General features: G+C 38.4%; 1 protein-coding gene across 2 annotated transcripts in view; it reads left to right on the top strand.

The window, feature by feature from the left end:
* The window catches only part of LOC127850916 (recQ-like DNA helicase BLM), a 199,034-nt gene that overhangs the window by 6,374 nt on the left and 174,511 nt on the right, over positions 1 to 18,149 (top strand). For both annotated transcript variants that reach the window (XM_052384315.1, XM_052384314.1), the window contains exons 8-15: positions 149 to 335; positions 1,453 to 2,318; positions 2,993 to 3,199; positions 10,318 to 10,436; positions 14,113 to 14,226; positions 14,765 to 14,863; positions 16,215 to 16,363; positions 17,544 to 17,681. In XM_052384315.1, the coding sequence (XP_052240275.1) occupies positions 149 to 335; positions 1,453 to 2,318; positions 2,993 to 3,199; positions 10,318 to 10,436; positions 14,113 to 14,226; positions 14,765 to 14,863; positions 16,215 to 16,363; positions 17,544 to 17,681 (1,879 nt within the window). The remainder of the gene's footprint in view (positions 1 to 148; positions 336 to 1,452; positions 2,319 to 2,992; positions 3,200 to 10,317; positions 10,437 to 14,112; positions 14,227 to 14,764; positions 14,864 to 16,214; positions 16,364 to 17,543; positions 17,682 to 18,149) is intronic.

Genomic DNA, 18,149 nt, shown 5'->3' with positions numbered 1-18,149 from the left:
ATCATACTTAGGTTATGTCGAGTCATGTGACACATCTGACTGACTCAGATCTACCCAGCTCACAATAAAATGTCTAAACATAGTATCTTTGATGAATCAAATCAAGACCGATTCACAACATACGTACCTAACTGTTATGTTTATTTAGACACCATGGAGCGGAAACAAGCGACTCCGGCATCTGCCTGTGACGATATGAAGGCTTTGGAGCTGCAGTATGAGCTGCTGAAAGTGGCTGACCGCATCTGTGACCACCTCAGTCAACTCTCCATGTCCGACATCATGAACTGCTTCAAGGCTGACAGCCGTTCTGTGCAAGATCTGCTACATCAAAGGTAGGTAGGCATGGGAGACATTGGTTTACATAGTGTAGGTAGGCATGTTCAACACTGGTTTAAATTGTATATTTACACGAATTGCTAAGTGGAGGGGATATACTGGATTCATGATCTTAAAAGACAATTTTACTGCAACACTATTCAGCATAAAACATTTTAACTGGCATGCTTTGTTCCTTATGGTATGAAACTTTGCATGCATGTTCAATCTTTATCGTATGTTAAAAATTGCTAAGTTGTTGGCCATTTACAATTGAGATTTTATAAAATATATAATATGATTACTACAATTTTTTACTTGTCACGACATGCGGCTTCCTGGTTATTCTTCGCTGTTGTGATAAACATTAGTCATTTCTTGCATCTTGTGTTAGTCTTGCTTTTTGTAGATTGAGCACCTGGTATTTTTAGCTCGACGTTTTCTGAGAAACCCGAGGTATTGTCATAGCCAGTGCGTGGTCCGCAGTCTGACGTCCCCCGTCCGGGTCGTGCTAAAACCTTAACATTGGCTCTAAAATCAAAGTGCTTCCACCTACAACTTTGAAACTTCATATGTAGATACACCTTGATGAGTTCTACACGCCACACCCATTTTTGGGTCACTAGGTCAAAGGTCAAGGTCACTGTGACCTCTAAAAAAAATATAATCTGACAAGCTTTCATTTATTCAAAACTGCACCCATTGCCGAGCGTGGCACCCGTTATGCGGTGCTCTTGTTATAAACATCTTTTGTAAAATTGTGTATGATGCTGTTATTCTAAGATATTATAATACATATCAGTCAAGAGATTGTATCTTTATCTTGCTAAATGATGCATGTTATAGCTTACATTTCATTATTTGATAATATAAATAATACCTTAACATGGATGATTTCGGATTTTATCCAAGAAACACATACATATACGACTTTTATACGCACGATCTTGATAATTGTTGGTGAATAAATATAATTGATTGTTTGTTGGGGAATAAGTTTCATTGATTGTTAGTTGAACAATTTAATTAATTGTTGGTGAATAAATACCTTTTGCTATTTTATTGTTGGTTTTTGTTGAATAAATATAATTTATTGTTTTAGAATAAAATCATTTATTGTTTATCCTATTTTAGAGCTGAGATCAAGTCCCAGGCCAGTGGAAGAAATCTTATGGACAGAATATTGATCTCAAATTGTACAGCAAGTGATGTTGGTAGAGCAGGGGAGTCCACTTCAATAGCAATTTCCAAACCAGTTTCCAAACAAACCAGTGAGGATTTCCCTGCCATTTCTCAGTCCACTGCTGGTCCCCAGGCTCTTAATGTTCATCAGAAAGCTCCCATTTCAAACAAGAACCCTATCAACAATGTGTCTGTAACAAACAACTCCAAGTTAGGGTCGCCGATACCCTGTGGTGAAAGTTTCTTTGAAGATGACGCAGTGCTCACTCAAACTCATGTGAACTTCATGTCCAGATTCAGTCGTCAATCATTGAATGCTTCAAACAATTCAAGCACTATGTCTACGCCAGTGTCGTTTCCGAAAGCAATGTCAACTCCAGCCATTCTGTCCCATAAGAAACATCAGATGCAATGTATATCTAAGTCTGATTCATCATTCAATAACAGTCTAAATTCTTCACCAGCTTTACCCCACAACAGAACAACTGGCCAGGAGCCAAAGGACCAGTTTGAACCAGACATGTTTGACAGTGTTGATGATGAAATCAACATGAACATGGCTGAACAGACTGACTTTGAATTTGACTATAAGATTTCCACAAGGCCAAGTAAACCAAAATCAAGTTCTGTTGCACATGCCGATAGTTCCTGTAATGTTTCTAAAGCTGACACGTTTGGTCCATCTGCTAACTACACAGTTGATGCAACAAAGGATGATTTCATTGATGAGTTTGAGGATGATGAAGACTTTCATGAGATACTGTCTGATGGTGACTTTCCCCCTATATCCAGACCAAGCAGTTCAAGGAATTCTATTGGTATTGTTCCTAATAATTATATCAATATCTTTGTGTAATCGGTTTAAACATTGGTTTATCTAACTAGGAAAACTTCTCAGTAGGTTGTTTATTGTCCCCTACCGGTGAAACCGGAGGGGACTTATGGTTTGCGCTCTGTCTGTCCATCACACTTTTCTGGATAACTTTAAAAGTTCTTCATATTTTTTCATGAAACTTGAAACACGGATAGATGGCAATATGGAGATTATGTACATCATTTAATTTTGTTCCTGCATCAAGAATTCTGGTTGCTTTGACAACAAATAGACTAGAAATATTGTTGAAAATGGTGGAGTTTGAACGGTAGGGCACTTATATTGCTTGGCAATATCAATAGTCTTGTGTGAATTGAAAATATTTAGAAATTGAATACATTTCAAGAAAAGTAAAACAATTTCAAGATAAGTCAAGTATTTGTAAATATTTTTTAAGTACAATTTTATGTGACTTCATTATTTATATCTGCACTAGGAATTTTACTAGGAAATGTGTGTGTAAGTTAACCGAAAGACATAATAAAACAGCATAACTGTTATGTATTGTATAAGTTACTAAAAAACAATGTAATTAAATGTTTTATTTATAAATAAGGGATATTTTATACTCTACACTTCACTAAATCACCTAAAAGTATGATTGTCTGTGTTTTGCAGCGGCCCCCACAGACGACCGCCCCATTGCAAGCACCCAGGTTGTGGTAGAGGAGAGAAGCGAGTACGCTAGCTATGCGTTTGAGCACTGTAAGGAGATGATGAAGGTGTTCAACAAGGTGTTTGGCCTGCAGAGATTCAGGACTCACCAGCTGGAGGCCTGCAATGCTGCACTGCTGGGCAATGACACCTTCGTCCTTATGCCAACAGGTATATCTTTGCTAACTTCACTCAGGGAAAATGGGTTTTATGCATGTGGGAGAAGTGCTGTCCCAGATTTACATGTTCAGTCTGCACAGGATTATCAGGGAAGACAATTCCCCCCTTAACTGGAATTTCACAAAGAAGACTGCCTTTAAACAGAATATACCATAAATGTGGCTAATCTGGAATGACACTTCATCCACATGCAATTTGCCCCATAAGTAAGAACAAAGGATTAAACTGGAATCATTATATGAAACTTTTCGGACTAAGTTCTGCAAACTTCAATTTAAAATACTCAGGTACTTTTATTTGCAACGGGAGTTGTGCATGCGCCTTTTTAATTATTTTGAGTTAAATTACTACTTTCCTATTTTCAACAGAAAGAAGTGATTATTACCACTTGCTACATATTTTAATGTCATAAATACTGACCTGTTATCGTATGCTTATACTTTCCAAGGGGAAATAACTCATCCGGAATTTTAACTGGGAATCCGCCACCTCAATACCGTAATACAGGCCAGGTTAAACATAGTGCAATGCAACCTAGCCCAAAATCGGTAACCTACCCTCAATATTCTTTCCGGATCAACCAGGTGTATACGTGTCTTTTACGGCTCTGAATTAAAATATTGTTTTTCACTTGGTTGATTGGGGTTTTGAATAGATAAATTGTGTTATTTATCTTTTTATTTCTCATTCGGATTAATTTGTGTGGATTTAATGGATTTTGTTTCATTTGTAAAAGGTAAGCCATGCTTGTTTTTATCGAACAATGGTTTATTTCTACCATGCTGGGTGTTTTCAGGCGCGAACGACCACGTGCAAAACGTGCTCTTCTAATACATTGCTAGAACGTGCAAAGCATGTTCTTCTAATGTGTTACGAGATCGTGCAAAGCGTGTTCTTCTATTGACAGATTGTTTATCATTTGCCATTGTGTGCAATAATGATTTTAACGTTCCGTATGACAATCTAATTGATCGTCATTTTATTTTTCATCTGTTTTGAATTAAACTTTTGTTTAATTTATGATCTACGGCAGTATTATTATAATTTTCATTATGGTCAAATAATGATTTTATGTGCCGTATGATAATCTGGTCTGTGACCAGTTTATGGTTGAATATGCTTTGCTCTTGTTTTTCATATATTCGACTACATGATGGTCGCAGAAACAAGAGTGGATAAATACCCGGTGACTTCGCAGATCATGGATGATAGTTGCAGTATCAGTCACCGGGTATCGGGCACGATCGCGACCGTACTATGCTAAGTCTCTTAGACAGTCGGTCAACATCAGACCATATGGCGACACCCGTCAGCCGGTCTTTGCCCGATGGCATTGGTCAAGGACATCGACCAATGCCGGACCATTTGGCATCCGCCATACGGTCATTATCCGGTGACAACGCTGGTCATGATATGACCGGTACGTCACCGGGGACGTTGATCACGGACCATTGATCGACGTCTGACCGGCCGGTCCGGTCACCGGTCATGTCACCGGTCCGGTCCGGTCATTGATCACCGGTCCGGTCACCGGTCCGGTCATGTTCGGTCACCGGTCCGGTCCGGTCACCGGTCATGTCACCGGTCCGGTCATTGATCACCGGTCCGGTCACCGGTCCGGTCCGGTCATTGATCACCGGTCCGGTCTCCGGTCCGGTCACCGGTCATGTCACCGGTCCGGTCACCAGTCATATCACCGGTCCGGTCCGGTCACCGGTCATGTCACCGGTCCGGTCATGTCAACGGTCCGGTCACCGATCCGGTCATTGATCACCGCTCCGGTCACCGGTCAACAGTCATCAGTTAGGCCTGCCACCGATAACACCAGTCACCGGTCAAGAAGAAGAACTCGGTCTTCTTCATTGAATTATTCTCCTATTCTTCGTTGAATACATCGTCTTCATCAAGGATTAGACATCGGACACGCTCTTCTTCGTCGAGCAGTTCTCATCGTCGCGGCTCTCGTAAGCGATCACGTCGTCACTCACGGAGACGTTATTCTAGAAGATCTCGGTCTCATCGCAGCCGATCCACATCTCGGCCGATCCAGATCTCGACATCGCAGGAAACGAGGACGTCGTCAACCTTCACGTAGACATCAGCGGACTGCATTGAGCACCACTGGATATTTATCGAACATACCTCTCCTTCATTGAGCAGTTCTCGGCGTTGATACGCTCGTAAGCGATCATGTCAATGCTCACGGAGACAATATTGTAGAAGACAATATTTCCAGCGTAGCCGAACAATATTTCGGCATCGAAGTTATATGGATGTCGCCACTTCTCACGTAGGCGTTAATGAACCTACTGGTCATATCGACGTTCTCCATTTTATTCCTTTAGGAATATCATGTCTCCATTCCACGTGTGATGGTTCTTCTTATGGCATCCACACATGTTGCAGTCACCGAGCCGTAGTTGTATACGAACACTAGTTTGTTTAACATTCAGGCTTCGGGATAAGCTGTTCTTTTCTCCACTACGACTACAAGGACACTTATGCCTATTAATACTGATAATCTACCGTTGTTTTCCGGTTAACATTATCAGATGACTTCGTGGATGGTCATTCTTCTGCACCAGATATTTCCATTCTGACGCAGTTATATTATACCGGTCCCGATCACCGGACATCGGTCACCATTCATCGGTCATATCACCGATCACTGATCACCGGTCAGAATAAGTGATGTCTCATCGCCATCGGATTGGATTTTTTTGGCATGATCTTCTTTTCCGAGCAGTGCTTGACATTGATAACAGACCATATGGATTCCACCAATTTTCGGTCTTTAACTGGTAACGTCACCGGTCATATTATGACTGGTCCGTTCACCGGGCTACAGTTACCGGTCATTGACCGGTCCGGTTCGGTCACCACTTACCAATTACCGGTATTCCACTGTGTTTTCATCGGTCAATTTTTAGTATCACGGGTATCGTCTACATTACATAGTTGTATACCCCTGGCTATGATTGTATTGAATACTATATTTTATGGATTCAACAATCTACATGACTTTTTGTGTTTTTCAATACTGATTTTCTACTGGCGACGGTTACCAAATCATGCTATATCTGTTATTTGTACTTCTATCTCAACCGGCTACATGCAGACTACTGGTCTTGCAGATAGATCGGCTGAAGTGGGCTCGGAGACTAGCATTGAGGTCGAACATTACTATTTGACCTCTATTAATTTATGTTCGAGACCCGAAGGATGAATTGTTTTAACCGCCTTTACCTGTCGGCTACAGACTTTGCAGTCGGTGTCACGGAACAGTTAGGACACATTAATGACGCTAGCAGGATTAGCAAGACGACATTTGTATCGACTTCTGCTTTTCTATTGCTCCTACGGCAGTGCATATTTTCAAGCTACTGGAATCATCAAGAGTTCTGATACATAGGATTGCCTATCAGATTGACGGCTACAGTCTTGTAGATGGCTTAGGACCTATTGAACTCAGATCTTAGATCCTAGGATCTGGAGGGACCTCATCTTAAAGTTATTCTTCTATTACACTTCTGGCCATAACAGGCCGTCTTCCTATAACTGGTCGTATTCCTTTCGGAATTCGTCCAGGTTAGAAGTCTTGAAGTAAATGGATTAATCAAGTCAGAATTTAAGACTTCCACGCATTCTACCGGCAAGCGTGGACCCGCTTAAGGTTACCCCTAGGGTTTTCACCTTTTTCTGCCATCACACCTCCGATTCCGGAGGTACCACTATCAATCATATTTCCGTACTTCGCAAATCGATGACTTCGCGACCTGTATTATCCAGGATTTTAAAGGCGCCTGTTATTGGTTCAAGAAGAGGCTATATTCTGTAGATAGGTCATAAACTTATAAGTGTTAAACACTGTCCTATTCTACCAATTTTCAAGTGTGTTTGGAGTGGGAAAGTTCGGCTTGCCGTGGTTTCTTTGCCCACCCATCCTTGACAAATGGTTCCGGTCACCGGTCGGTATTTACCGGTCCGGTCACCGGTCCTTCTGCTGAGACGTCTTTTCTTACGTCCGTTTCAGCTTTATTTTTAAGATAATTGTATTAATCTCGGGATTATTTAATGACACAGATTTCCATCTTTTTGTCATTATTTACCACTATTCAGTGATGTCTAGACTAGAAGATTATCTTGGCAAAAATATAGTTTATTCTACCACAACCTTCCTTACATCTTATACAGATGTGAGCAGATAAGGTTATGGACGATCACATAGAACAACGTATCTTGATTTTCTCAATTATGTGGTATCCTAACGAATATCACCTGCACATCTACATCTTGAAAAGCGAAAATTCTTTTTAGCTGTTTTTCATTTACAACACATTTTCACGATTCCTTTGTGATGGTTTCAACTATCACACATCGGTCGTGGTTTACTTACAGACACGGAGGTGATCATATTATCACTCCTTGTAACTGGAAATCAGGAACTTATTCGTTCTTTGCAAGAACAACAAATTTTCTCTATCGTCTTTCTCATACCAGTTCGTCTCAACGCCCTGTTGGACCTTTTGTCCTGCAGTTCTTTCTTTCGAATTATTTTTCCGTTGGGTTCAATAATGTAATTGCGCATGCGCGGCAGTGAAGTTGCAGACGAGTTGCATGGTGTACATAGTATATCAAAGAATGTTGTTTATCATCAAACGCTAGTTATTAGCGTTATGCGATCGTATATCGCAGTGTATACCGGTATGCTGAACAACGTCAACAATGCAGTTCACAGAAATCGATCCAGCAGGGTGTGCGATTGTTATACATTCGTCCATTGACATAAACTGGAATATCTTGCCTTCTTGGTGAGTTTTTGCAATAACTGAGTTTTTGCCATAATTTCATGAAATATACTTAATGAACCATGGGATTATGGTTCTACGACCTTTTAAGTCTCCTGTACAATTATTTTCAGGAAACTTCTTCACAGGTCAAATATCATATCTCACTGAGACATATTTTTACTGATCCAAACATGTGCCACTTCATGTCTGGCCATTAATAACTTTTAGTTATCTCTACAGAAGAACGTTTTTCTGTTAGAGTTTCAATCCTTGTTACTTGTGCAAGGATAATTCCATCAGAACTGTATAAAGGTTCTATGGAAATTCATTTTTTACTGGGTAATTGAGAGCATAGTTATTACCTTAATCACTCTGCTAGATACATAGAGGTTTTTCTCATCTTTTTCTTGATGATAAGAAATTTGTTCTTTTCTTCATCAAAGGATAGAGATTATGCTTTCGTATACCTTGTTTTGTGTAAGTCATGGCAACTCTGTGCTGTCTTACCTATTTTGGAACTGATCCAAACTATGGAACGTCAACACTATGTTTTTCGTTCCTTTACCTTCTTAAGCGGTTTTGACTTGTGTAACATGTTGGGATGCTTAATGAGCTCCTTATGAACCTTTTTCATCAGGCTTATTAACAGTTCCAATATAATTTTAAGACGGTTTTCCTTCTTATTATGGCTTTTACGATACGGAGAAGTGAAATTCATGCTTTTTCTGTTGAATACGACCAATTCCAGTTGGATCTATTGTCGTTTTCACTTTGTTGTGTCAGCCAGGATTCCTTGCTTAATATCAAGTCCTCTATATGGCTTCTACCTTCAAGTTTCCAAGTTTTCTTAAACTGGTAGTCATGAAGATGAGGATAAACTTCTTTGAGCAATCAGGGCTTTGAAGTTCTATCTCAGCAGTGTTAGTCAGAAGTCCATTCGAGGTTCTCAAAGACACTCTTCATTTCCCCAAAAAAGGGGGGGGGGGGAGATGTGTCTGCGGCTTCTATTTCTCGGGGTTAGACCTTGACTAAGGAAAGTTAATCTTATCCTATCTAAGGATTCATTCCTTTTTAGGATCTGACCGCATGAATTAAGAGCTCTGTCTGTTTTGTGGGCATATATTAATCACACCCCACTTTCTGACGTGCTCTAAGCTGTTTACTGGAGGAATCCGACCACCTTGTCATCTTTTTATCTTCGTTTTCTGAAGTGCCAACAATTCAATTTGTATACGTTTGGGCTTGTTGTGGTTTCACTAACGGTAGTGTCTTCTTTACGACATAGACATATTACTCTGTCCGAGAAGTCATAATTAATACCGTTTTAACGAAGATTACTTGATATCATTAGCTGATAACCCTGTTTATGGGTTCTACTGTGTTGGGAAAATATATACGAACCTTCCCACCGCAGCTGCAAAATCAGCATACGATAAGAGGTCAGTATTTATGACATTAAAACAAATTTTTTAAATAAAATTCATTTTAATTATTAAATACTTACCTGTTATCGGTAAGTCCCACCTCCCACCCCGCTATTCGATTAATATTTTTGTATATATATTGAACGAATATTGAGGGTTGGTTACCGATTTTTGGCTAGGTTGCATTGCACTATGTTTAACCTGGCCTGTATTACGGTATTGAGGTGGCGGATTCCCAGTTAAAATTCCGGATGAGTTATTTCCCCTTGGAAAGTATAAGCATACGATAACAGGTAAGTATTTAATAATTAAAATGAATTTTATTTAAAAAATTTGTTTTAACATGTTACATTGTTTGATATTCATTGAACCTCTAACTTATTTTCAGGTAAGTAGAATTATACAGGTAAACATGCATACAGAAGTCCTCAATTTTAAATTTTGTAAATGTTATTGGTACATGTTGGTTTAAAGCACCTGTGGTTTTGATCACACTTAGGCATCTTATTGTTGCTTTACTAACGAGTTACTGAACACAATATTTAATTGTGTGTTGTGTACTTAAAGTAACACATTCTAGATCTGAATGGGTGAGCTGAATCATCTTCACAATTATTATTTGACTTGCGTCACAAGAATAATGGGTATAATGTAATATGTGGATATGTGGCAACCCTATTTCCAGCACAGCCTGGGCGTATTCACAGTCCGGTCAGCAGCTTCTCTGTCATCTCATGAGACCACAAGACATAGCGTGACTGTATAGCTAACGGGATATATTCTGACCAGACTGCATGATTGAGCAGGCTGGTCTGGAGCTATGCTGCCTGCATTTGGCAGAAGACCCATTGAAACTATTGAAACAAATGTTTTCATTCTATAATTGTTACTTCAGGTGGAGGTAAAAGTCTGTGTTACCAGTTGCCTGCCCTTGTATCTGGGGGTGTGACAATAGTTGTCTCCCCTCTCCGAGCGCTGATACAGGACCAGGTCCAAAAACTTCACTCTTTGAATGTAGGTCTATGTTCAATTATGTGATTTATAGGATCTTGTTTGGTTTATTATGCTCCCCCCAAAATTTGTTGGGGGGAGCATATAGTCGCCGCTTCGTCTGTCCGTGCGTGTGTCCGTCCGTGCACAATTTTTGTCCGGGCTTTTTCTCAGCAATTAATGACCGGAATTTAATTAAACTTTATGGGAAGCTTCACTGCCAAGAGAAGATTTGCATATTATCAGCCGATTCTGGTCGGATGATTTTTCATAGAGTTATGGCCCTTTGAAATTTTCCATTAACTGTACATATAGTGCAATTCTTGTCCGGGCTATTGCTCAGCAACTAATGACCGGAATTCAATGAAACTTTTTGGGAAGCTCCACTACCAAAAGGAGATGTGCATATTAGCAGCCAGTTCTGGTCGGATGATTTTTCACAGAGTTATGGCCCTTTGAAATTTTCCATTAACTGTACATATAGTGCAATTCTTGTCCGGGCTATTTCTCAGCAACTAATGACTGGAAATCAATGAAACTTCATGGGAAGCTTCACTACCAAGAGGAGATGTGCATATTATCAGCCGGTTATTGTCCGATGATTTTTCACAGAGTTATGGCCCTTTGAAATTTTCCATTGAACATATAGTGCAAGTCTTGTCCGAGCTATTTCTCAGCAGCGTATTACGGGAATTCAATGAAACTTTATGGGAAGCTTCACTACCAACAGGAGATGTGCATATTATCAGCTGGTTATAGTCGGATGAATTTTTACAGAGTTATGGCTCTTTTAAATTTTCTATAAACTGTACATATAGTGCAATTCTTGTCCCCATTCCTCCCCAACTACTGACTGGAATTCAATGAAGCTTTATGGGAAGCTTAACTACCTTGAGGAGATGCGCATGTTATTTGTGGGTTCTGGTTAGATGATTTATTTAGAGAGTTATGACCCTTTGAAATGTTTAAGTTGCTTAACCATCCATTATTATTATTATTATTTTGTCAAAAGTTTTGCCCCTCAAGGCGTTTCCTTTTATTTGAATATGTAGTGCAATATTGTGACAAAAAAAACTTTGGGGAGCATCACCCTTCTCCGACGGTTTCTTGTTTAATGTGTTCTGATGTGCAGAATCAACATGCATTCTTGACAACAAAAATAAATATCTTAAAAGTGTATTTCCAGAAGAACAACACAATTTTAAAACCTTATTATTGACAAAATAATGTTCACTTTATTTGTATGCCCCCAGATCAAACGATCAGGGGGTATATTGTTTTTGGCCTGCCTGTCTGTCATTGTATGTGTGTGTCTGTCCCAAAACTTTAACCTTGCTCATAAAATGAAAACTCTTGGGTCTATGTTCTTTCAACTTTACATGTGCATTCATCTCATTGAGATCTACATGCAAACATGGTTTGAGGTCACTATGTCAAAGGTCAAGGTCACTGTGACCTTTACATTCAAAATATAACCTTGCTCATAAAATGAATAGTCTTTGAACTAGGTTCCCAGACTCCACATAATCTCATTTGCATGCATCTGAATGAGATCTACAATCCACACCAGTTTTTGTGTGTGCAAAGTTATGAGCCTTGGACAGCTGCTTTGCTGCTTCAAAGCGCAGTAGGGCGCATTGTGTTTCACAAACACAGCTCTTGTTTAGCTAACTGTAGCATAACATGCTTATTGTGATCTATTGGTATACAGTGATCATTGTCTGAGGTCCGTCCGTGCATGTGTGAAGTGTAGTGCCTAGGTCTAAAAAACTTTCTTCAAACGACACTTCCTTAACCACTGGGCAAAATTCAAAACAGTTATGTTCCTAGGGTGGGCCTTATATGAATATTGTGCAAATGTTTTTGGTTTGGTTGATGAGTTAGGTCAAGGGGCCCTTACAATAGTTTTAACCAAAAAAACTTACAAAAAAATCTCTGAAACCATGTTTCCCAGAAGTTAAATATTTTGTATGTAACATAATATTGTTGACTGCTACAAAGTTTGTTTTAATCACCCCCTGGGCTCAAAATGAAAAGCGGCCTTGGGGCAAGTTGCTTTCCCTCTTCCAGCTTGTAGCAGTGTTCCCATGCACTTTTTCATTAAAAATATGTGTTTAAAATAAAATAAAATTGGTGATGCACATTTAAAGAACTTCTTGAATATCAACCTTCTAAATATTGTGTATAATATTTTATTTCAGTACATTTGTATCATCATGATGTCCTCTAAACAGCTGGTTTTAACTATGCCCCTAGGTCGAAGCTGGCCTCATCTTTGGAGTTTACTTATATAGGGCAAACCTTTAAAAGTCTCCTTGCCTTAAAGTGCAATTCTTTGGAAGTTTTTTGTAATCGCCTTCTGGGGTCAAAGTTGACCAATGTTTTAAGGCTAACCAGGGACAACACTTTCCTCCAATACTGGATTTATGTTTTGAAGAGTAGTCCTTTTATCAAAATTATTTCATTAAAGTGAATAGTGTCTTTTCTTATCAGCCTGTGTGGACTGCACAGGCTTATCTGGGATTAGACCTTTTTGCATACTGTGAAACCATTTATTTTCGACAGCACAAAATTTCGTCATTTTTATAAAAATGACGATTTCGTCAGCTCTTAAATTCGCCGATTTCTTATTTTGAATTTAAAAAAAATGCGTCAGTCAATATCCGATTTGTGTGTAATACATATTCGCGGTCAATCGCAGTTGCGATAAATCGTGGTACGAATGCGGGAACACACTTGAGAATCACTGCAGGAGGTGGGGCCTGTTTGTCACATGGCAATTAAGTAGTCTTTTGTTATGAAGGGACAGTAAAGGACCCTCTTAATGTATGCCATTCACACGTTCATTGTTATGATCAGCGGACAAGTGGGTTCGAATAACCGTTAACGAGTGTTTGTAACAACGAAGCCAATTGCCAATTAGTCTTATTCTATTATTATAATTGCCAAAAGTAAACTACCGGTATATAAATCAATAATGTAAATAATTTAGAAATAAATAAATTGATACATATAAAATAGTAATAAGTGTGGTTAAACGCAAACAATCAAACAACAAACAGCAATTAAAATATTATTTATTAATTTGTGATAACTACGCATGTTGATAACACATTGTCATCTTTTCATTTGGTTTATTGTCTTTCATCGGCATTCACTGCGTGATGGCTAATATGCAACACCCCTGAAACACACAATGCACCTAATGGGTAATAAAATTATTAACAATTAGCGCTAATTCATTACCATTCTACATAAACGAAGTCAACGCATTCGATACAGCTGTACTGCACACGCGTTTTAAAGAAGTGTAACGTGTCAGTTAAGTACCTTGTGTAATCTACATCCCTTTGTGTCAAAACCGGATTAATCTTGATTACGAAACAGCAGTGAATGTGTGCATGGATTATGTTGGAATTTAATGCCTCATGTCTACGGTAAAGTTTTAAAATATTGTTCAACTTAGTGTTTGTTTTTGTTCAAACATAGAACATGATTGTTCGTTAGGATCTTAAATTCGCTGATCGGTCGACTGACGAATTTTATGAAAATTAATGCCTGACGATTAATAATGGTTTCACAGTATGTATTAAACCCCGTTTTCCGAGAGCTCGGTTCCAGTTGAATTTAATGCTGGTTGACACATTACGCACCTGCATTAAGGCTGAATTCCCCATTAGATGCCTCATGTCATGTTCAGGTGCCAGCCGGCCACCTGTCTAGTGATGTGACACTGGCAGAGGCAGACATGCTGTACAGGAAGCTTGCCATGAGGACCCCAGAGATCAGACTGCTGTATGTCACACCAGAGAAGGTGACAGCTTGGCTTCATATCAAACCATTTAATTTAACTGTTTTTAGATGCCTTATAAGAGAAGTGAGTTGAGTAAAGCTTGAAAGTGCCTTTACCTTTGTGGGTTGGATTGTTTGCTACACAAATGACTACTTAAAAAAAATACTGTTTATACATTTGTTATTTTTCTTAAAAAGATATTGTATTTATTGGGACTGTCAATCATGATGTCTACATTTTCATCAGGCCTTTAACACTATCATGATGTTTATGTGTGGTGATGTGTTAACTAGTGTTTCACTATTGTTAAATAATTGTCCATTTGCTGAGAAACATTAGCTCGGAGTTGTTATATGTAGAACTGTTAACAATAATAATGCACAAGTTATTTGGTTTTTAACATTTGGTAATTAAAAGGAAAACTGTTTTTTTTTTACATTGCAGTGTTATGTTCACAGCTTCTGTTTGGTGAAACAGGTATTTTGCAGTTATTTAACACCTATAATTGTGTTCAAGGTAAGATACACATATGTAATTTTTGTTAATGTCAATGTTGCAGCTATCTGCCAGTGAGAAGCTATTGAGTGTTCTAGACAACCTGTACAGGCGTGGAGTGCTTGACAGATTCGTCATAGACGAGGCCCACTGTGTCAGCTCGGTACGTGCTACTCATAGTCATGGAATTACATTGTTTACAATATGTTCCACATGAGCGTATTTCGAGTCAGTTGTAAAGAAACAGATGTATGAATTGGTGAAAATCATCTGTTGTAATAATTGACAACTTAACATTATTGTTCTAAAGCTGACACAGTTGTTTATTTTTTTATTTATTTCAATATTGATAAGATTTGTTTGATTATACAATTGAATAAATAATGTTTTTGCATGGTTTTATATACAGGATAATATATGATTTGTTTTGAAACACTATAAACCATACATAGAGTGATTTCAAGTGATGGAACACTCACTAAAAGAGCCTTGTTCTGGGAAAACTGGGCTTAATGCATATGTGGGTTAAGTGTCGTCCTAGATTAGCCTGTGCAGTATGCACAAATTAATCAGGGACAACACTTTCCGCATACACTGGATGTTTGTTTACAAGAGACCCACTTTAAGCGAAAAAATCAAGACATAATATGTTGTCCCTGATTAGCCTGTGTGGATGGCATAGCCTGAACTGGGTATACACTGTATACAGATGCATTACGCCCAGTTTTCTCAGAACAAGGATCAATTTTGTACTCTCAGGGGTGTAATTGTTCTGCAGATGGCTTTGCTCAGAGGTTATATTTTTAGATTTGCGCAAAAAAGGGGGGAGTACAACCGATTCTGCGGGCATATTTCACAAGCCGTCCGAATAATCCTGATTCTGCTTAACCTTACCGCATATTACACGCATTTTTGAAAAGTGAAATCTCGTTGGCTTTCGTTTCCCGATCTTAAAATAAACCTTTGTAACGCGAAAATGAAGATATTTGAAAGAACTCACAAATATCATAAAATCTTGGACATTTACAAATTCATGAAAATATATGGGAATGGATAGAAGCCACAATGGATATAATTCAGAAAGCAAAACAACTTTCTGAATGGGTAAGGATGATTGAATGTCCTGCTTACACAAAGTGTATTCCATGTGAAAAAAATCTTGAACTACGAATCCCGTGGTAAAGTGTCGTTAGGTGAACACTGTTGAACAGTGTTATTTTGAAGGGAAAAACATTGATCTAAAATGAAAGATCCCAGTCATTCACAGGGATCAGAGCACATATTGTTTTTGATCGCAGGAGATACTGTTGAATTTGCTTATGTTAATTGTGATATTAAATCGGTTTCCATAAATAAATCTTGTTATCAAGTTTAAGAAGGTGTTTATTTAAATATCTGTTTTAAGGTTTATCATTGCGTTATGCACATGATTTGCAAAGTCAAAATCAGTCGATAGAATTTTGCCCCTATCAGACCTCAATCGCACCCCTGACTGCTATTGCCCTGTTTTGCAGTGGGGACATGATTTCCGACCAGACTACAAGAAGCTAGGTGTGTTGAAGACCAAGTTCCCTGGGGTGCCGTTAATGGCCCTCACTGCAACAGCCACCATGAGAGTCAGGAAGGACATCTGTCATCAGCTTCATATGAAAGACCCCAAGTGGTAACATATTTCTTACTTTGTGTGTGTGGCTGAGAAACATTGCACATATTCCTGCAATCATTTTTGAGTCAGAAAATTATAATTATATTGAAATCAATGCACTATAAGGGTATTGTGATTTTCTCTTATTTTTCTGCTTTGAAATAAATACAATTTCACAGATTTGCTAACTCTTGCCTTAAATGATATAACCAAAAAGTGAAAACATAATACAATCTGCTTACTTAATAGGACTAAACTGTTTCAAATGCTGTTGGGTGAATCCATTGTTTTTTACCAGTATACTTGGTTATTTACCCAATTGCGCAAATGTAATGGTCCATTGCCCTCAGGCATGCATCTGCAAGGTTTTATGACTTTCATCCGGTTGTGAAAATCCATGCTTGAAGTGTCACACGCTAAGCAAAAACAGGGTCGAAGTCTGTAGAATAGTGCTGTATAATATACTGTCCGAAAATTTAGAGACATTAATTTTGGACGAAAACCTGAAAACCAAAAAAATTAAGTCATGAAAAATGATTATTTTTGCTAAAATAGAGGGTGTCGGAAAACTTAGAGTGTCCTAACACAGTAATTACGGTACTCTTGCTACCATATTTGTAGAGTTATTGCCCTTTGTGAATTTTTCCACTTAAATTTTTACTCGAGCAGATCTCAAAACTAAAAGAGTTTTCAACTTAAACCTTTCACAAGAGCCAACACTTATTAAGAGTGTATATCTTATGCATGGGATGTGAATTTTGCAAGATCCATAGCTTATAGTTTTAAACTTGAATTTGGTATTGAGCATATCTTTACTATTATAAGAGGTATCAACTTCCAACATAATATATAGGTAGGTCTCAATAAGAGGAAGCGCAGTGAGTAAGAACCATACATGGTGCTTTCATAATTTCATACTTAATGCCCAGCGAATGAATGTTCATTCTTAATCTTTGTCATGGGCATATCTTGGCTATTATATGAGGTATCAAGATAAAACTGCATAGGTTAGAAGCTTGCATTTTTGGGAAACCGGTTTTAAAGCTGAACTGTCAATGTCCTCTGACTTGGCAAGGGGTAGGAGGGTATGTCAGGCTCAACAGTGACAGATTTAGTTCTCACTAATTGAAAATTATGGAAGAGGTATATCAATATTGAATGGCAAAAAAGTACAAATTATACATGCATTCTTCTTAAGGTTTACCTCTAGTTTCAATCGTCCCAACTTGAAGTTTGAGTGTCGACCAAAAAAGCCATCTACTGCCACCAATGATATCATCAAAATGATCAAGGATGATTTCCCTGGCAAATGTGGCATTGTATACTGCCTGTCTCGGTAAGTGATGTTCACTTTAATAGATACTGCCTGTCTCAGCAAGTGATTTTCACTTAAATAGCAATGAAGGTATTCATGAAAGAAAACCTATTTTGAGAAACTGAGTCTTATGCCTTATGCGGCCAGCATAGATATTATGCAGTCTGGTCAGAAGCTACCCTGTCAACTATCATGGTCTAATCAGCAAACAGGATAGCTCCCAGCATGACGGTGCGATTGCTCAGGCTGATCTGTAGCTTATCTGCCCACTATTTTGCATAAAGCTGATCATATTTTAAAATGTTTGAGCCTCTTTCCATTATTTTTTGGAAACTTAACGAGTTACTAGTATATGCAAACTAGATAAAAATAAAATTGATAGGTAGTTTAACGTAAAATATGTATAGTCTATGTAATGACAGTTACCTTTACTTAGATGCAATGGTGCATTATGAACAGTTTTTCTTTAAAAAAATAATAATTAACATA

The sequence above is a fragment of the Dreissena polymorpha genome, chromosome 11 (assembly GCF_020536995.1).
Source record: "Dreissena polymorpha isolate Duluth1 chromosome 11, UMN_Dpol_1.0, whole genome shotgun sequence".
NCBI lineage: Eukaryota > Metazoa > Mollusca > Bivalvia > Myida > Dreissenidae > Dreissena > Dreissena polymorpha.
The sequence above is the reverse complement of the archived record's forward strand: the minus strand, read 5'-3'. Positions and strand labels throughout refer to the sequence as shown.